Source organism: Aythya ferina (genome assembly GCF_964211825.1).
Source record: "Aythya ferina genome assembly, chromosome: 8".
NCBI lineage: Eukaryota > Metazoa > Chordata > Aves > Anseriformes > Anatidae > Aythya > Aythya ferina.
Window position 1 is genome coordinate 25,109,391 of NC_140304.1, and position 19,530 is coordinate 25,128,920.

The window sequence follows — 19,530 nt, forward strand, 5'->3', positions numbered from 1 at the left end:
CACATAGCCTTTTACAGATCTCACTAACAGTGCTGTTGGATCTGGTTGGGAACTTTCTGATGAGACTGTTTTGGGATGGAAAGTGATGAACGGTCTGGCATCCATATATTGATTTCAACACCCCTGCTATGAAATCTAGAATTATATGGGACCTCTGCTGGTCTCCTGAGAGCTTACAGGGTGGCCTATAGATCCACAGAAAGTTCTTGCACATGGCTAAGGGTTGGGGGGGAGAACATTTCATCCCATGTTTAAGCCCATTCCTGTTCAGCAGAGCGCTTAAGCCTGGGTGTAAATCTCCCATGATTATTTGCAGTTCCAATAAGAGATTTTCCTGAATTATGTCTACATTTTTACATCTCAAATTTTGAGGAGAAATACAGCTAGGGCATAGCCAAAATCTCTATATTATAGGACAGAAGGGGCCAATATAGCTTTCTTTTCTTTGACAACAGACAGGCAGAATTAGACTTATACAGTAGAACTTGGCACAGATGTAATAATAAATACGATATGAAAATGTCAGGGACCCAGAGGACCTGACATTAACATACACGTTTCTTTAAAGCAAAATCCTACTGTGCACAGGCAAGTTTTCCCATTCATCCTGGGAACAATTACGCCAGAGATGGTAAATGCATACACTGCACTTTTCAAGGCCTATTTTATTTGCATTTACCATTTACTTAAATACCTGCAACTAGCAAACACGAAGGCCTGGATTTTGGGCTGCAATCTACTTCATTGGGAGCAATGAAGAGAAGCAGCCAGGCATGAGGAATTCTCCAGCAGACCAGAGGGAGTCCAGGGCTGGCCGAGCTTCCCTCAGCAGCTTTGGTGGTGACACCCAAGCAAAGTACATGCCCGGTGACATAGATCTGTTCTTTCACTTGCTAGGTATCCTACCTTCCTTTGTTGGTACAGGCGACAGCAGCCTCAAGATAGCTAAACATCACGTATACTGTATAGCATTTCTATGATTAATATCTTGTTGCACAGCAGGAGTTTTTCCTCAGATCAGGATTACAGGCATCAGCCTTCACAATGGCACTTCCCTTTTCACAATAAGGTAGTGGAGGCAGGTTTATTTTGGCTTCCCTAGCTCAGGTTCTCTCTCTGTGCCAATTTAAGCTTCAGGTGAAAAGAAAATATTCAGAGATTTCCAAACTTCCATATGATACCAGATCAATGTGCATAAAGTTCTGCTGAAGTTGTGTGGCTTTTTTTTTTTTTTTTTATTATTTATTTTATTTTATTTTAAAAAGGCTATAGGCTGGATTTGCACTTGGAACAAGCGGTTCCCCAGTGGAGTAACTCCTGATTTACAACAGTGTCTGAAAAGGGAATCAGACCCTGCCTATTTAATACAGACTTTTAAACAAATCAATTACATGTTTTTGGTCAAAATTAGCATTAAAGCATATTTTTAAAAGCAGCGATACTTTACCTTAAAAATTAACGTTAAAACGTCCTTACACAAAAACAGGCCGACCTCACTACAAGCATCTGGATGCCCAAATAAACACGAGCAAAGGGAGTTCTAGCATCTGCAGACTGTTAATTCACCCTTTTTTTCCTCTTTTGTAGGCTCGCCAAGTTCAATCTCCTGGTCGCCAACTTCTTGTTCCACCGAGACAGCCCGCTGATGAACTGCACTAGTGATGTCAGTAGCACCACTAATCAGTGCTGGACCAGGACGTCTGACCCTGGGGATAAAGTCCCTTTATATTCCAGCCTGCAAGTGTATGGTGTTATTTTTTTTTTTTATTATTATTTTTAATTTCTCCCTCCCTTGTCCTATAGAGGATCCAAGACGAAGAACAGCAATGAAAAGAGCTACACAATTTCTGGAGAAAGGAGGACTGGGCCTCTGATGTGAGGCCGAGTTAGCTCCCAATGGCACAAAAGTGGGTGCAGCTTTGTGTCTGATTTGCATGCAATATTTCATCAGTGCGGAGTGCAAGACACCTATTTGCATATTCAAAGTCTGTAAATCCCCAGTCTTCAGTGTGCAGTTGCACGGCAGCCTCAAGGCATTTCTTCTTTGAAAAATCACTTTCAAGTAACATATGTGAACCTGAGTGCCAGATCTTGTGGCAGGTGCTAACAGCTTTCAGAAAGGCCCTCTGGATTTTAATTTTTTGTGTTTAAGCTGTCTATAGTATCCATCACTTCATTCCTTTTCCTAAACTACTGAACAGAATTGTAGTTTCCCATAACAAAGATTCCCACCTCTCCCCATCTTTCCTCTCACACAAATTTAACATCCACCACCTTCCATCTCAGTGATGGCTATCGTTATTTTATTTATTTTAATGTTCAGAACAGCTACATCACCTGTAGCTGTCTCCCCAGGTTCTCTTTAGCTTACAGAGAAAAATAAGCACATCACTGTAGTGATCCAGACCACGCATGACCTGAGCCACCTTCTCACTCTGCTTTAGAAGGTGAGAGGTGGATCTGTCCCTGCCTTTGGTATCTTCTGTATCTATGATGAGGTGTGATGAAATTCCTCTTGGGAACCCTCTGTAGAGAGCAGTGAGAAAGCTGGAGCTGAGGATTAGGGACAGGAGGTTTTGCATTCTCCTGTGCTCTCACACCACTTCCATCCTTTAGAGAAGCTCAGCAATTGCTTTCTCCAGCAAGTGAAAACACAGCCACAAGACTTGTAACACACTTCTGTGTCCCAGATAGCATTTAACATTCTGACCAGATAGCATTGCAAAAGGCTTTGGAGACCATGCATTACATTATTTTTAACCATCTAGTTTACAACAGACTCATTACTGATGATGCTGCCAGCCTAACACTGGTGGAGAAAAACCTCAGCAGAATGGGGAAGGAATTCACCTTTCCTGAATAGAAACAATCAAAACCACTGAAGTAGGAACACCAGAAGAGTTATTCCTCTGCTTTTATGGGAGCATGTAGACATCAGCAGAGCCCCAATCTTTTCTCTTACAGAACATCTCAGAAATCTAAGCCTAATCTCAGCCACCTCTGTTGACATCTGAACGAAAGAGACCTGGTTTTGTCAAGTGGAGAGTTCTGGCAGTACACAGATTTTACCAGGAGCTGTGGAAATCCCAGGCGTGCTCTTCTGACACACCAGGGATGGAGGGGGCTGCACAGACCTGGCAGATTGGGAACACAAAAACTGTCCTCTGCCACAGGACTGAGCCCCAGATACAGCTTGATTCCCCTCTTGCCATGGGAGCCACTATGGTGCTTACAGTTCAGCACAGGAAAATAGCTTTTTTCCAGACAAACAAACAAAACAACCAACCAAAAAAAAAAAACCATCTTAAAGCCTACTGACTTGGCTGCTAATAAACATCATGAACTGGAGCAGCATCCGAATTTCTGAAGCAATAAATCCAGCTCTCAGTTACAAAACTGACAGCTCTCATAAAAGAAAGAGAAATGCAACTAAGTAAAACATCCTAAGGAAATTATCGTTCAAATTAACTGCAGACATAAATTTATCCATCTGTTATCATAAGTGTTACTTGAAAATTATTTGCCCATAAAAATGAAATAAACCAGAGTGATTTTTTCTTAAACATTGACTTCATGTGTATAGTCTTAGTTGCCAAAATATTAACTCTTTTTAACAGCCCATGTGCTCTTGGCAGTGTCTCTGTTTCTTGACTGTAAATGGACCTTTATTAATCGCATGTATATATCAGGGCTGAGGGGCTTCACTGATCAATAATTCCTAACAGTCCGTGATGGATTTTCAAAACAAAACAGCAAGCAGAAAAATCATTTTTTTTTTTTTCTGTTTAGAAGTACCCTATTTAACCACTTCAGCTCATTCAGAGAGAAAAATTAACATGCCTGTTACCTGAAAAATATCATTTAACTGCACAAACAATAAATGCCATTTCTTTACTAGAGTACAGTTAGTGTGCATATAGGCATGGTGAGATTTTCACATTAAGCCAGACCATGGTAAACCCTGGCAGGAGAAGAATGAGGTGTACAGAACTGGGTATAGAATTGTGTCCCATTTTATCCAAATCCTGTATTTTTCTTGGAGAGGAGAAAGAAGTAAAAAATGGAAAGAGTAAATGGACATTTTCACTTGTGTTTTATAAAGGAATAAATTGAAAGTTTGACCTGTTCCAATTTATTTAGAGTATGAGTAATGCTATGGAAGGGTAGAAGTGGGAGTCTATTGAAAAGTGTTCCTTCTATTTAAAATAAAGTCAGAAAACTGAAAAGCTCAAGCTAAAATTGAGCATTTTTGTTGTTGTTTTAATATTTCTGAATAGAGCAAAAACCTTTCAGCAGAGTAAAAAGGTTTGACTTCATCTCATGGATCTAAAACCTGTTTTAATCTCATCTTGTTTGGATATTCAACTACCTCTCCCCTTACAACTCCTTCATCCCCAGTACTTGTGTGCTTGATGTTTCCTGGCCTTGTGCTCACTCACAAACCAGACACCCTAAAGCACATCCCCTGCGGCGCACTCTGATGTCTCTGCAGCTCAGCTCTGTGTGGCACACAGCAAGAGTTTAACAGGGACACCACATTCTTGCTCCAGCATAGTCTTTCTACAAGGAATCACTCATCTTGTGACGCCATCCGATGAACTGTGCAGCACCCTGCCTCTGGAGGGTGATTTTCAGAGTGGGACCCTGTCCCCAGGTGTACACAGGATGACACCAAGGCCAAGCAAGTCACCTTACAGCAGCCCAAGACCACAACACTGCATTTGCTGAAGCTTTTCCAGAGTTATTTTCACGTAGCAGGAGAAAGTTTCATGTTTAGGGAAACATTTTGTTTTTCTAATTTTATTTGTCAGCACAGTTTTATCCAATTTTTCCCTTCCCAGAAACCACGACTGAAATTATGAAATTTGGATACCAGTATACCTCGAAACAAATGAGAATTGAATTATATAAACTCCAATATCCTTAAAATATATGTTTTAATAAAAAGATCATGTTTAACATAAGAAGAAAACCCTTTAGGGGTACTTCATCCAGAATACTGTTTCCCTAATTAGCGTTCTTCTATCCCATCAGCCTTAAATACACCAGTTTTCAAACAAAGTGAAATAAATTCTTGCACTATTCCAAGAGTAAGCACATTCCAGCAGGGCTCTCTCATGCCTGTCCTAATCAAAGGTGTATTTCTAAAATTTTGCACTTAAGAGTTCATGGGAATATGTGAAAGCCTGAACTTTCATCAAGAACACCATTTTTTATACATAAAAAAAAACAAAAACAAAAAACAAAAACAAACCCTCAAGGACCTGGAAAACAGCTTGAATTTGTGTCCAAAGCACGTAAAAAAACACTTAAAAGGCATTTTGTATTCTTATATCTACCTCTTGATTTTTTTTTTTTTTTTTTTTTTTAAAAAGTCACTCTTACAATTATACCTTAAGGACAAAGACGGCTTTTGAATCATAATAGAAAATGAACTTGCTTGCACTTAGGCCACATAAAAGTTTTGGCATTGAAGAATTAATAATTTTCTCAGTACTTACGGCATGAAGAAAAAACTCTGGAGAAGAGAGGAGGCATTAATTGTACTTAAAGTACGGATGGCCTGCAGGGAGGGACTGCTTTAGTGAGAAAGGCCAAAGGGATGGTGGAACAAAGCACCCAAAACAAAAAGCTTTCCTCAGCCTCTCCCCCACCCTGGTTTCCAATAAATTCTGCCACATGCATCTGCTCTGTCTTGTTACAGTCTGTGCTGGAAAAATGAAACAATCCAGTGACAAAGCTTTTTCCAGCATAGCCAAAAAGGACACTACAAGATAGAATGGGACTTGCTCTTTACAAGCAGCTTTCGGAAGCGGAGCTGCCTGGCTGTTTCGGGTAGCTGCTCTCAGATGTCGATAGGAGTTGAAAGCCCAAACCCCACACACAGCGGTGCCCAGTTTGTTCTCCTGGCTCCAGGAGTTACCTGCTTAGGGACTTCCTGAACTGGAGACTCCATCAGACCCATCACATACTATAACCTCCAATAAACCTAGCTCCACAGATTAGACAAGCTTTTTTTTTTCTTCTCAGATTTAGTCCCTTTCCAATTATAAACCATAATGACATATTTTCCTACTGTAAAAACAGATGAGCAAGACTCCTCATACAGAAATATCAGGCAAGCTTGAGATTAAATAGGCTTGGGAAAATTCAGCCTGAATCCACTCAAAAAATAAATACATCAAAATGCATCTATCTGTACTAAAGCCTGCAGTCTTTAATCAGAATTCCCACCAAAGTGAGTAGCAAGAGGCAAGTCGTTGCCAGAGTTCACAGTGAGAGCCATGGGATGAGAAGCAAAGTTCTGTCAAAAATGAGAAATTGTTAGCGAGATGGAGCAGGAGGAGCAGATCAGTTCTCAGCATGGAAATCTCAAACTGCCTTGAAGTCAGGACAGTTTAAAGAACCACTGAAGCCGGCACTCAGGATTCTGCTGAGCAGGGGCCTGAGCAGTTATTATTTATGCTCTTATCACACAGAAATGTGAATTCCATTTGAAAGGGTAAATAATTAAAAAGAGAGACGGGACAGTTGTGTGTGTTGTTGCAGATGTACAGAAGTTCTAGAGACATTTTCTTTCTGCGCTCTCCATGGAGAAAATTAAAACAGGCAGAGGGATGCAGTGGAGTGTTACTTAGAGACTTAAAATGCTGCTGTTTAGCTATACATGTAAATCATAGACTTGTACAAAGCTCAGAAGCATCCAATCTTTTCGGGCACACCAAAGCATCTAAGTCACATCAAGAAACACATGGAACAGAAACCCCAGAAGGTTTGAAACACCAGCCCAGGACCCAGAGCCACATGCTGGTGCCTTGCCACTGCAAGGTTTGTGTTCCCCCAGACTCCCTGCCATCAGTACCTGACCTTGCAAATTCAAAGGCTCTTCAAGCACCCCACACCCACTACCACCAACACAACCATGATGCAAACACAACCTAAGAAGCCAAGAGGTTTGAGTGAGGAAGGGAACAAACACAATGCTGTGAGAAGTATTAACAGCTTCACTGCTCTACCAAAACACACTGACAGAAAGCACAGCCTTATCACAACTCAGATAGACCCAGGCCCACCTCCTGCAGCAGATCACTTCATTTTTTAGAACCAGGTTTATACAGACAAAAGCCTTTCTGCAAATCCCCTGAGAAAGCTTCCTGCATGACCAGAGGAAGAACCCCAAAGCATTCAAACCACTTTATTTCTAATCACAATACCCAAATAAAACCAAGCACTGCTGTACCTGCTCCAAAGGCAAAGAAGAAGCTCTTGTCTGCATTCTCCCTCAGAAGTGCCATCACTCTCTTCCCCATCCTCTCATTCCTCTTGTAGATGAGCTCCTGTCTGAAGTAGCTGTCTATCTCCTGAGCCGTCACCTGCTCGTGGGGTGGGAGCGTCGTGTTGATGAAATTAGGGACCTGCAGTGGAGAGACAGGCACAGGCTCAGCTGGAGGCACCAAGCTCCGTTAAAGACAATGGGCTTACAAAAAGGACATGTGACAACAGTTAAGTAATCTCGAAAACACTGGAGGTTTTAATCTAGTCTTATTTGAGCCATCTGAACATTGCTGACAAAACTACCAGAGGATGTGAGATTACTGGGAATTGTACAAAAAATATACAAATCACCAAACAAACAAAAACCCCAACAACAAGCAGTTTTTCAGAGTAGCTGGTACCCTTCTTCATCTCGGAAGGGAACAGCAGGCTGCAAATGTTTTCTAAATGGAACTTAAATTCATTTTGACTTTTCCCCATTCTTTCAGCAGACTGAGCTTTTAGGCATTACACCTGGGTACTTACCAAAATCTCTTCTCTGCTTTTTCAACTCAGTTCATTGGGTAATTAATAACAGAACAAGTCCTCTGATCTGTTCTCAGCTGAAGTCACCTTGACCTTAAGAAAGGGCTGCAAGACTTGGCTTGTATATGCTGCTTTTGAATAATCCAAACACTTAAAAAAGTAGGAAATGTTGATGTAAAGAAAGATGTAAATGTGGTAAAACTCCTTACCTTCCCCTCAGTTTTAGATGCTATTAGATCTCACTAGAGAAGACCACGAATTGCAACATGTAAGTCCCTAGAAAATCCCTGATATTTTGGGGGAGAGGAAGGCAATTCCACAAGAAGTGCTCCTTTAGTCCCTACTTTTGGGAGGAGAGATGTTCGCACACAAAGAAGCATGGTGAAAACCCAAAGCATCATTAGGGTTGTTCAAGCAAGGGCAGCAAACCCAGGAAAGGGCCAAAACCCCAGCTATAAAGTACACACAAGCCAGAAGTCTCTGATTTTTAGGACAGTTGATTTGTTTTGACACAATGAGCCCAAGGTCTTCCACGAGAACGTGGAAGCCTACAGTGCAGAGAGAAGTGCTGTAGGTGGACAGTGTCTGGTGACTGTTTACAGGACCAGGCACCTTCCAGTGATTTTCTTTGCCTCATCACTGGAAAGCAGCTTAAGCTGCAAAACCCCAATTTGGATTTCTGAGTCCCCAGGTGAATGTAAAGCTGCCAGGATTTCCAGTGTTAATCTGAGTCAGTGGTAATGGTATTGCAAGCACAGTCCATAAGGGGAACATCCCTCAAGCAGTGTGCTGAAATACTTGATGCAAGGGCTCTTTTGCTTTAATTCTTCCTCTGGTTTTCTACTATACCAGATTCCTGCACTCATTTTCTTAGAACCTGCCTTTACTCTTCTTTTTTCAGCCCACCTCTTACCCTCCCATGTGGCCGCATGATTTTACCACAACGACTTTTGCCTCTTCCCACATTCGTTGCTCAGATTGTCTCTCCAGAAGCTTTCAGCAAGTCTTAGGGAAAGAACCAACCTTCACCTTCCCAGTGGCTCTCCTTAAAACTTTCTCACTACAGCCACAACTCCTCTGATGTGTGTGGGGGACGGGGAAGCTGAGATTTCTCACCATGCATTATTCAGCAGGACAAGTCCAGGCTTTGCCCTGGATTTGCACCAAGGGCCGTACCCAGCTGGGTGAGCCAGAAATGGGCACCACATCTCCGGAGCCAAGAGTCCCACTGCTGCTGATAGCAATCTGCTGCTGTACCTGCACCAGCCAGGAGGACCAGGTGGACCTTTGAGGTTCAAACACTGTGATTCCCCAACCTGCTTTGCCAAATCACCCTACTTCCCACAGCACGTTCTTCCTTACGGATTCAATTGTATTAGCCTGAGTCACTCCTTCCTCCCGGCTCTCCAGGGTGGCTTGGCTTCTCCAATGTATATTGTAAAGTCCTCAGAGCAAGCAAGTTCTTTGCACCTTGTTCTCATTTTAGCCCTTTGCCAGCACTCAGTAACGACAGTCCCATTAAGCCAGACCAACTGGAGACACCAGTTTCCTGTTAATGCACAAGGAAGCTGCCTCGCTGTCTGGCAAGAGCCCGTGCTTGTCTCAAAGGGATGCAGGAGCAACCTGCTGGCGTCAGAGGGGTAAAACATCGCTGGCTACGATAGCAAAGGATGCAGCAGCTTTGATTCCTGGTGAAAAGCAGTGAGAGATTACTGTAGGAATAACGTTTGAGGAATAAATAGCCATTTTACACTTGCTATAACCTTTGCAAGGTACAACTGTAAATCAGTTGGTCCATACAGACATCACAAGGCTTTGCAATTCCTCTGTACCCTGTGTTTCAGGGGATGATGTAGCTGAGCCAGGAGTCATGGGAGCTCTGGGGGACCGAAATGGAAGGTGACATTTTCTGGGAACATCTGAAGGCTGGACACCCACGAAAGGGAAGTCTCTTCTCCCTTGTTTTGGGTGAAAGGAAGCGAAGGCTGGGAACCGATGGGGACCTGCTCTCGGATCACCTGCAGTGCTTCAGGGAGAGCAAGGTACAGCACTGCCTGACGACCTGCACAAGGCAGGAGCAGCAATACTGGGGATCAAATGGCTTCAGCTCATGCAAATTATACACTTGCAGTCCTACATTCACATTCAACTCATAGTTTGGTTCCCTTCCTTACCTAACCTAACATATAGTCCATGAAATGGAGACACTTCCTTGCCTTGTTTTTTGCCTTTTTTTCCTCCTTTCCTTTGTATTACTTCTGTGGGAAAGAGTTTGCTAAGGACAGAGAGATAAATTTCAGAAAAAGGACTGGGTTTTGTCAGCATTTCTCATGCTTGTCCAAAGAACAAGAGGAAAGAAGGCATCAACCCCACAGGCACATCACCAGCTAGGGATCCCTCTGCACCTTGTGCGTTCCTGTATTTCCAATGACTGCTCCATCACTGGCAAAAATCTGACCGCGCCTGTGTATGTTTGTGCGTGTGTGTGGCAGAGGCTGGAAGATAAATGATTGAAGTAAGTACGGCCGTACACAGTAGTGCAACCACACTCTGAGCTACGACACTGGCCCCATTAATCACCTCCGCTCCTCCCTGTATCGCCGCTCCTTTCCACAGCCGGTGACATACACCATGCCTGGCTTCAAGGAGGCAGCTGCTCCTGTTGATTTAAGAAACCCTTTGGATTCCTAACTACCAGACAGGGATCAGGAAGTCAAGAAACAGTCGCATGCAATTAGGAAGCTGTTAACCGCAGTCGGGATTTAATGTTTTTTGGGGGAGGGGAGGAAGAAAATTTGTTGTTTTAAAAGAATAGGCTGATGAACACACCAAAGGGATGCACCTTCCCTGTCCATTTCATCAAATAATTTTCTTTCAAATCAGTGTAAAAATTATTTTTAATATTTAAAGGTAGGTATTTGTCATTTTGAGCTGCGTGAATGGATGAAACATTCACTGTGCTAATGGGCAAGGGACTGACCACCTCTGCAATAATAGCTGACTACTGCTATCAGTACTCAAGTGCATAGTGGGCTGCATGATGGGACTGTTGAAAAATCTGAACTTTTTACTTTGCTGTTCATCCAGGAAAGCAGGAGTTGTATCAGCAGAAAAGCACAGTGCAACCCATCACCTGGGCTCCCTTTGCAGTTGATACGTGTTAGAAGCGATAAAGAGGTTCTGTAGTCAGCCTCTGCAAGCCATGCAGTTTTCTGAGAATCCAACCAACTCATACAGACACACACACACAAAAATACGTATTTCCCATGGAAACTCAGTAATGTATTTCACTCACAGCTATTGAAAAGGAAGAATAGTTTGTTTGACTGAGGCAACTAGAACTTTTTTTTTTCTATTCATATTTACCCTGGACTATAACTCTCCAATGTGCAGTATAGATGGACTCCAGACTTAGTCATTGGGTGTCACCCTTGGTGTCATTAGGTACACCGTGCATTTCTTAGTCAAGCTTTCAAAGTTAAAGGAGGAAATATGAGCTCTAAAAGAGGGTAAGTCCCAGTCTTGCAGAAATACCCCCCCCCAAAGTCTGTGTAATTTTACTTGAGTCAGTATCCCTGATGGAATGTATGTGTGGGTAAAGGTCTGCACACATGTCCGAGCTTACAGTGCTGTGGGATGCGGGCCATAATTCTTCACCTTTGAAGTCAGTAGGAGCTTTAGGAAGAAGAAAGAGGAAGGGTTGTGGAGTGGTTATGACACTATCCTGAAAAAATGGGTCTGTTCCCATGGGCAATACAAATCTCATGCATGATCACAAACTTGTCATTTGGGTTTAGACCTTCAAAGCAAACTCAGCACTTAACCTCCACTAAGTATCTTTGAAGCATTTGGCATTATTCCTCCTGTCTCTCAAAAGCCCATCTGTAAAATGGGGACAGCAAGACTTTCCGACCTGAGAACAGATGTTACATACAAGGCACTGGCTGAATCTACTTGGAGAAGACAGGACCCAAAGCAAGATCCAAAATCAAAGATGACGCTTAGCGGTAACCTCTCTTCCCACAAATACTTTGTGGAAGGAGGCTGGGATTCTGCTGCAATCATTAGCATAAGAGCTAACAACATACTTTAGCTTAGAAAAAATGTATCAGCCGTATCTCAAGATCTATGCTATGCTGTCAGCTTTGTCTACAGAAACAGAGAAAAAGGGAAAGAAAAAAAAGAGAAAAGAAAAATATATTGGTGCAAGGTCTTTTATCATAGTTAGGGCTGACTGCCAAAGTTCAGCTGAAACTTCATAAACATTGGATGACATTTAAATACATTTTCTTATTTACTATTTTTTAATATTTGGACAAATTTTCTGGGCAGAGGCACAATGCCAAAGCTGTGAATGTTGATCTGAAAATAATTTTTTGGACACATATAAGCACCTTCAACTTTGTAAAACATTTTTTCCCTGCTTTGGATCCACTGGCTACAGTGGAACTGCTCTAGATTCAGTCCAGTATCAAATCATAATCAGATGTGGAGGAATAGTGTTTTTGTTCCTACTACTATATGTTACATTTCTGCCCATTTCCCATTCCTTCAGTAACCCCTGTTAGCCTCATTCTGTTCCAGTGATGCTAGCCTATTCCTGGAATGTATGTTCAAACAATAGGATTATGTCAACAGAAAATCAGTACCACCAATATCAGGTTAAAGGGCTGTGTGTGTGCAGAAATGACCTTCATCCATAATTCAGCTAGAGATGGAGAAGAAGCTCAGGTAGGGAAATGGGAAGCCAATCAATCCCTGCCATGGAAAATAATACAGTGGTCTCAGAAAGCCCATTTAGGAGCAGAATGATTTCAAATATACAGAAGCAACCAGTCTCCATATCAGTGTATGCCCACACAGCCCATCACTGTGTTTTTCCTCTTTTGGGGTTAGGCACCACTGGTACCCTAGAAAATAAAGGCCACAGCTGAGGTGAAGTTTGATTGCTTCAAGGCACATGGTCTGAGAAAATTTCCTTTCCTGAAACCTCGCCTGACATTGTCGTCCTCTGTCTTGCTCAGCCCTCTCAGCTGATGAAACTCCTTGCTCCCTGTCTCCCAGTAAGCAGACAACTAATGGCTTTCCAACCTCATGGCATGCGCATCATTGAACTCCAGACCACCCCATTTATATTACCATCACTGCTCCTCGCAGGGGAATCTCCTAATAATAATGCCTTATGGCCCCTCTCTCCCCTGGGAGTTCACAGGCTAGACAGAGAAAACAGGAGGAGACTCACTCCAAGTCACGAGACAAGACCATGGCAAGGCCATCAGCTTCTCAAGTTCCAGTCCCGCACCTAAACACAAAACCCATCCGTCTTCCCCTGACAGGACAGCTCAGCCTCCATGCTAGTAATTCTTATCTCCAGTTGTTACACTACCACCAACACTTTATTTAACATGATATCCATTATATATCATTAGCTGCCTGGTTTATGAGCTTTACGTGGGCAGAGGCCAGGAGACAAGTAAAGGATCATGCTTCCCAAGATTTTCCCCGTACCAGCAGGTCAGGAACTTTTATATGGTCTAGAGCAATACCCGAGATAAGAATCTCAAGAGCTGACAGCGCGGCTTACGCGGGCTTCCGGAGAGCCAAAGCAGCATCCTGAAACCCGCCAGCTCCTCCGGGAGACTGAACAGCCCTAAATTCACACCAGCACTTGCTGGGTCAGAGGCTGACATCTGAGCTCCAGTTATCACTCGTTTATGAAGGGAGGATACCCTCCTGTTAGCCAGCCTTGACAGGGCATTGTGGTTTTTTATTGCATTGCTGCAAAATATACTACCCTGGACTGGGAAGACACCTGTTTCTCTCTGATTTATGAACCCTTCTGGCATCTGGGAGAGCAATATCCACTTACTGCAGCCTCTGATACGAAGAATTCAAATCCAGCAAAGAAAATGGGCTGCATGAGGAAGCAGCTCCATGAGGAGGACGTGGCTGCTGGAGTGACAAACTCTGCTGCCGACTCGGCTGGTTTTCCTCCAGCACTCCTGAGTTTCCATCCTGATGGAGACCTTGGCCAAAAACGTCTGGCTCTTCTGATTCAGCCCAAAGCTGGCAGCTGCCAAGGAGACAAGCTTCCAGTTCGTTATGCAAAATGGAAACCAGGACTGCAAAATGGTGTCTGATCCAGGCATGTAGTAATTAGCCCGTCCTTCAATGCCTGCTGCTTTAAGGTGACAATTTCTAATTTTTAAGCACCACAAATTGCAGTAATGTATTAGAAGCCTGAGTAGATTGTAAAAGGAGTCTTAGATTTTCAGGATAAATCGGCCCCATTTCTCTACTTTCCCACAGCAAACATCTACCCGTGATGGGAGGTCAGAGGCACTTCCAGCACATTTTGGAGGACAGGGCCAGGATAGGTGTGTCAGTTTGGTGGATTTTGTGCTGCCAGTTGGTTTACCGGAAGTATGCCCTGACACCAAACTTGGATACAGACACGGTCTGACTGGAAATCACAGAAAGCTTTAACATATTCCCAATCCGTGCTCATCCAACTTTGTTCCCACTGCCTTTGCAGAACGCAGAGCAGTTCTCAAGAGACAACCCTCACTGCAGCCAGCGGCCTGGAAGTTTTGGGAGCATGTCAAAAAGCAGGCGAGCTTCTCCCACCCACGCTTTCCCACCCACTCGCCCACCACGCTGCCCTGTTGCGGCCACCCCTGCTCCAGGGACCCCTTCGGGATCTGCTCTGGGGTTTGGACCAGCTCAGCCTTTCCACCACAGGAATGGATTTTCCATTGTGTCCCTTGGCTTAGTGAGACCCTGTAGTGTCCCAAAGCCCTGACAGCAGGAAACAGCACTGAGAAATTGTGAGGCCAAGGGGCAGTCACCTCTCCCTCAGCAGAAAGTGTGGTCTAGCAGACTGGGAGCTGAAGGAGAGGGGGCTTCACAAACCCCGAATTATTTTCTGGCCCTGACTCATTGCAACTTGGATACGTTGCTGCACTTCTCAGCATTTCTTCTCTCAGTCCTCTCTTTCAGAGGGCTGGGTTGCACTGCTAAGGAGCTCTGTTCCCACCCCGCAGATGGGTGCTCGGGCTGCTGGGCAGCAGCTGAGGTCGGGGTGTCTCACACCTGCAAGCCAGCAAGCTCAGCCCTGCTCTTTTCAATGTGTTCTTGCTTTCATCTGCTGCCAAGAAAAAGGGCAGAAGGCGAGCGGCGCAGGCAGCCTGGCTGTACCATTTTCCTTGGCAATAGCAATGGCAGGAAGAGGAGGAGAAGAGCCTCCCCTGCTCTCCAAAACCCAGTACTGCAGGGCAGAGGGCAGCACCAGAAGCCCACCGAAAATACCAGGATGAGGCCGGAGGGGAAAAAAAGCAAAATGGAGGGGAAGGAAAGTGAGCGAAGGAAAGAACTTGCAGGACAAAGCCCAAGAGCACAAAGAGATTTGGTGTAAGAGCAACTCTGCTTCTTGGGACCAGGTCATGGCAGCCACATCTGGCTGTGAGCTAACCCCCGCCCGCCCACGTCGCTGCTCAGAGTTCATGTGTGTGTTGCAGATGCATTGCAGGTCTCGCCAGCAAGCTTTCTGTAATTGGCCTACCCGATTAAAAGCTAGCTTGGGTACCGCTTAGCATGGCATGGCAATTTTAGTGTCCAAAAAGGAGATCTTTGCGTTTCAAATTAGCAAGCTCAGCTCCATGAGCCACAGGAGGATCTCAACTTCTAAATGGAGGAAAATTACAAATCAAAGAAGACCAAGAGAGGAAAAGTAGGCTGAGAACTACTGAATTTTCTAAAGATAGCACATTATACTTCAAAAAAAAAAATAATCTGCAGGTGAAACAAAAGCTTCATAAGCCACTGCTGGCCTGACTGTAGAAACAGAAATAAAAAAGGGAAAAAAGAAAAAAAAGGGGGAAAAAAAAGGAGAAAGGCCACAGGGATGGGTTGTGCACCTCACAAACAGCTTGGGGGGGTGATACTTTTATCCCTGCTAAAAAAGGACTTTCAGCAAATCCCTGCAAAGTCATGACCTCCATGTGTGTTTTCTATTTGTTTTTCCACACCAGCTAAATAGTTGCTTTCCAAGCAGTTGGGGAAAAAAAGAAAAAAAAAAGCAACACCAACCCCTTCCCCAAAGCCTCTTTCCCCACCCCAAGCCTGTCCCTGCTCCCCTTGGTAGCGATGCCAAAATATGCAGCCGGCCCCTCTATCTGAACGAATGTTTTGATTAAAGAAGTCTTAACAAAACAGCCAGAACAATGATCCCGGCCCCCTTTCTGCAAGCTTCACCCAGCTATGCAGTGTATATTTAGGACCAGATTACAGGGACCTGCTCATTAATTGAATAAGGATGACAAGCCTGCAGTGTATGCAAATAAAGGTTTGGGTTTCATTGGGGAGGGTAAATCTGAACTACCGACTGATAACTCCTGCCCCACTTAAAACCCGTTTAACATTGGGATTTTTTTGAGGCCAGCTTTCATGAGCTTGCAAACATATGGAAAAGTTCAAGTTTTTCTATTTCCCTTCCAAATGCTTTGTTTCCTTTGACAAAGATTTTTTTCTTCTGTTCTGACACTAAAACCATCACCTATTATATTGCCATGACACCCAAGCAAAGGTACTGATCAAAAGGCAAAGCAGGGTAATAAAGTGAAAAAAAAAATGGGGCCAGAAGGTTTGTTTATTAAAGCATTGCAGTTCTTTTTCCTAAGGTATTTTTCATTTTGTCTTTTCTTATACAGTGGGAGATCAGCTGGCCAGCAGTGGGTACAAACGCGAGTTTGTTCATCTTGAGAATATATTGTCAGGGCTCTGCCATGAGTTTCTTCCCATACACATTTGGTAGGGTGCTAGGGAAAGCCTGAATGCTTATGTGAAGTTTGCAACCTGATTTTAACCCAAGGGATGCATGACCCAAAAGATATGGTTTGCAAAATTTCACACAACTTAGCAAAGAACAAAAAGGGAAACGCTGGTTGATAACGCAACAGCAGCTGGACCAGAGGCGAGACGATGACTTTTGAACTAGTGTGAGATTGGGACTCTGGGGATGTTTGGGAGGTCTAGAATAGGACACGAAGGTGCAGAACATTGCCAAGAAAGCAATTCAAAATGGAATGGGGACCAACCAGGAAAAAAGTAAGGAATAATTTAGGTGCAATCAGTTAAATAGAGACAAATCGTACTTAGTTATCCTTGGAGCTGTTTTACTACTAAGTGGTTAGAACCGTACAAGGCTTGACTTTGGGCTTATCAGCAATCATCTCCCCCAGAGAAAAGAAGCTCCAGGTCTGAAATTGCTATCGGGGAGCAAAACCAGTTTACACTGGTGAACCTGATCTACTGGGCTCACTATTCACTCTTGAACAGTAAGTGTTGGACCAGGAAAAGCTGTGTCAAGGAGTACCCAAGAACAACAACTTTTCAGATAATGCCTGGATACTAATCCTGCCAATTCAGCTGGGACAACCAAATTGACCCCCCATTTTTTCCCTCCCTGTCTTAATGAGGTGACAAACACATCCTCTGGATAAAACACAAAGAGAGAAGAAACATTTTGTATATTCAACTCACAAGATATTGTTTCAAAAACCAACAAGTCTTTCACATTTCTCTTGAAGAAGTCTTTCCAAGAAACACTTCATAAACCAGCTCTTTAAAAAGAAGGGACAGTAAATGCTTTACAGCAAACATATAGCAATGCACAGAAAGCAGCATGCTACCACCTTCAGCTCCAAATGTTTTTCCCAGTCAGTTTCATGCTCTTTTATAGTTGATTCCCTTACTAAGTAATACAGGTAGTCAACAATCCTTAAATGTCCTTAATGTAAATCAGCCCTTTTCTGTAAGCAAGTGTTTCTTTTCTAGTAACACAGCAGTCTCTGAAAGAAAAATCTTTGCCTTTAAATGTCTTGTTCCAATTTCTCTCCTGCTTTCTCTCACTCTCCCATTGCCTTCTCCATGGAAACAGAAAAGAGGAAAGAAGGAACTTCCAAGTTAGACAATGCTAAATGCAAGCATACAATGAAAATTTCCAAGCAAGAACCTATTTTCAAAACCTGTAGCATGAAAATTATCTGGGAATGTTCCAGATAATTCACAAAAAAAATAATTTCTGCAGTGTTTTCCCCAGCACTGTCATCAACAACTAGACTTTCACAATCTGGATCTGTAACCAATTTTCTAAAACACATAAGCCAAAATACAATATTGCTCCAATCTGAAATCCTGTTCTGACATAATATGAAAATTAGACTCTGAAAACGTTGGCCGCCCTTCTGCTTTTTTGCTTCCAAATGCTCACAATACACCAATACACGAAGCTGTGACTCAGGTGCAAGTGGAAAGAACGAATGACCCCATCACAGCTGATCAGGAGCTCTTCTGGACTATGGGAAAGCAACATCTCTGTGAGAGCATCCTGTGCTACAGCCAAGAGACAAGAAGGCGGGAGACATCCTCTGCTTGCTGTTGGAGCACAAGCAGATCTGAACGCATGTCACCAAACACCCAAGCAATGATGGGACTGCCATCAGTTTCACCAGCAACCTATGCTTGTGGAAGTGTTACCGACCCCTCACCTGGACCCAGAAGCTCTTGGGACCAGCTCACTTGGTGCCTGGGACAACCTTGCACTTGCTTTGCTGAAAAGCCTATAATCACTTTCCCTGGAAGGACGAGAAGCTGTGCCAGTTCGTCTGCACTTTGTTACAGCTGAAAACGATAAGATGCTTCCAAAGTGTTGTGTTACAATAGCTGTGCCTTCAGTTTAAGGATTTATCTTCTTTTCCCATAGATAAAACTCCATTCCTTGGACAAATTAGGTCTGCTTATCATTCAACACTCTACCTAATGGTTTCAGCTGTGTGTTTCTGCATTTATTGAAGCTGGGGCATTCCACAGATAGCTTTCATTGATTCGAGGAGTGAGCCAGAAATCCAGTCATATTTTATCCAAAATGAGAATGGGGCAAATTAATGATATAATTAGAATTATCAGGACTCTTAAATCTTAAAGGACAGGTTTAAATGCAGAATGATACCATTTTTAAAGAGGTATGTAACACGACCTGTTTATAAACAGCAAGTATATTGTGAAGTGATGAACTAAACCTTTTCTGTGGTTTAGGGAGGCTGACTACTGACATGCTGCTATCATATGGGTCTGTAATATCAGGATCACCACATGCTTTTCAAAAGGCAATGTCCACTACCCAAACAATGCATTTCAGCATGAATCCATGGACTTTTGAACTGCAGAACCAATTCAAGGTACAGGTGACATCATACCAGCAAGTTATACAAAAAGCTCAGTTGTTTATGATGGGCAGAGCTATAAGAAGGAGTCACAACGAGCCCTCAGCACCCAAAAAGGGTTGAGACATATCTGCAAGGCTGAGGTGATCACCAAATAACTTCATTGCATAGCCTGCCTTTCTGTGTAGGATGAAGCAATAACATAACCTCTCCTGGCAACATGAAGATTGTTAACTCAGGTGAACAGAAAGCATATAAACTGCGTTATTCACTGGCCTAGCTTGATTTGTTCATTTTCATATGGAAATACACTCAATTATTTCAATACAGCCCAAAACACACACAAAACACAAGAGGTCTCTGGATGAAAGATGCTTTATAAATGGCAGGTACGACTCTTGCATTGTATCGATAACCCTGAACGGGACAGGCAAATAACAAGTATGCAAGCAGTGGGACCTGGCTTGAAGAAAACTGTCTATAATAAAAGCAGTGCAGCCACATGCCT

General features: G+C 43.3%; 1 protein-coding gene across 6 annotated transcripts in view; it reads right to left on the reverse strand.

Moving 5' to 3' along the window:
- TRABD2B (TraB domain containing 2B) overlaps nt 1–19,530 on the reverse strand; it is a 281,940-nt gene that overhangs the window by 104,811 nt on the left and 157,599 nt on the right. For all 6 annotated transcript variants that reach the window (XM_084527650.1, XM_084527653.1, XM_084527651.1 and 3 more), the window contains exon 4: nt 7,241–7,415. In XM_084527650.1, coding sequence (XP_084383776.1) covers nt 7,241–7,415 — 175 coding nt within the window. The remainder of the gene's footprint in view (nt 1–7,240; nt 7,416–19,530) is intronic.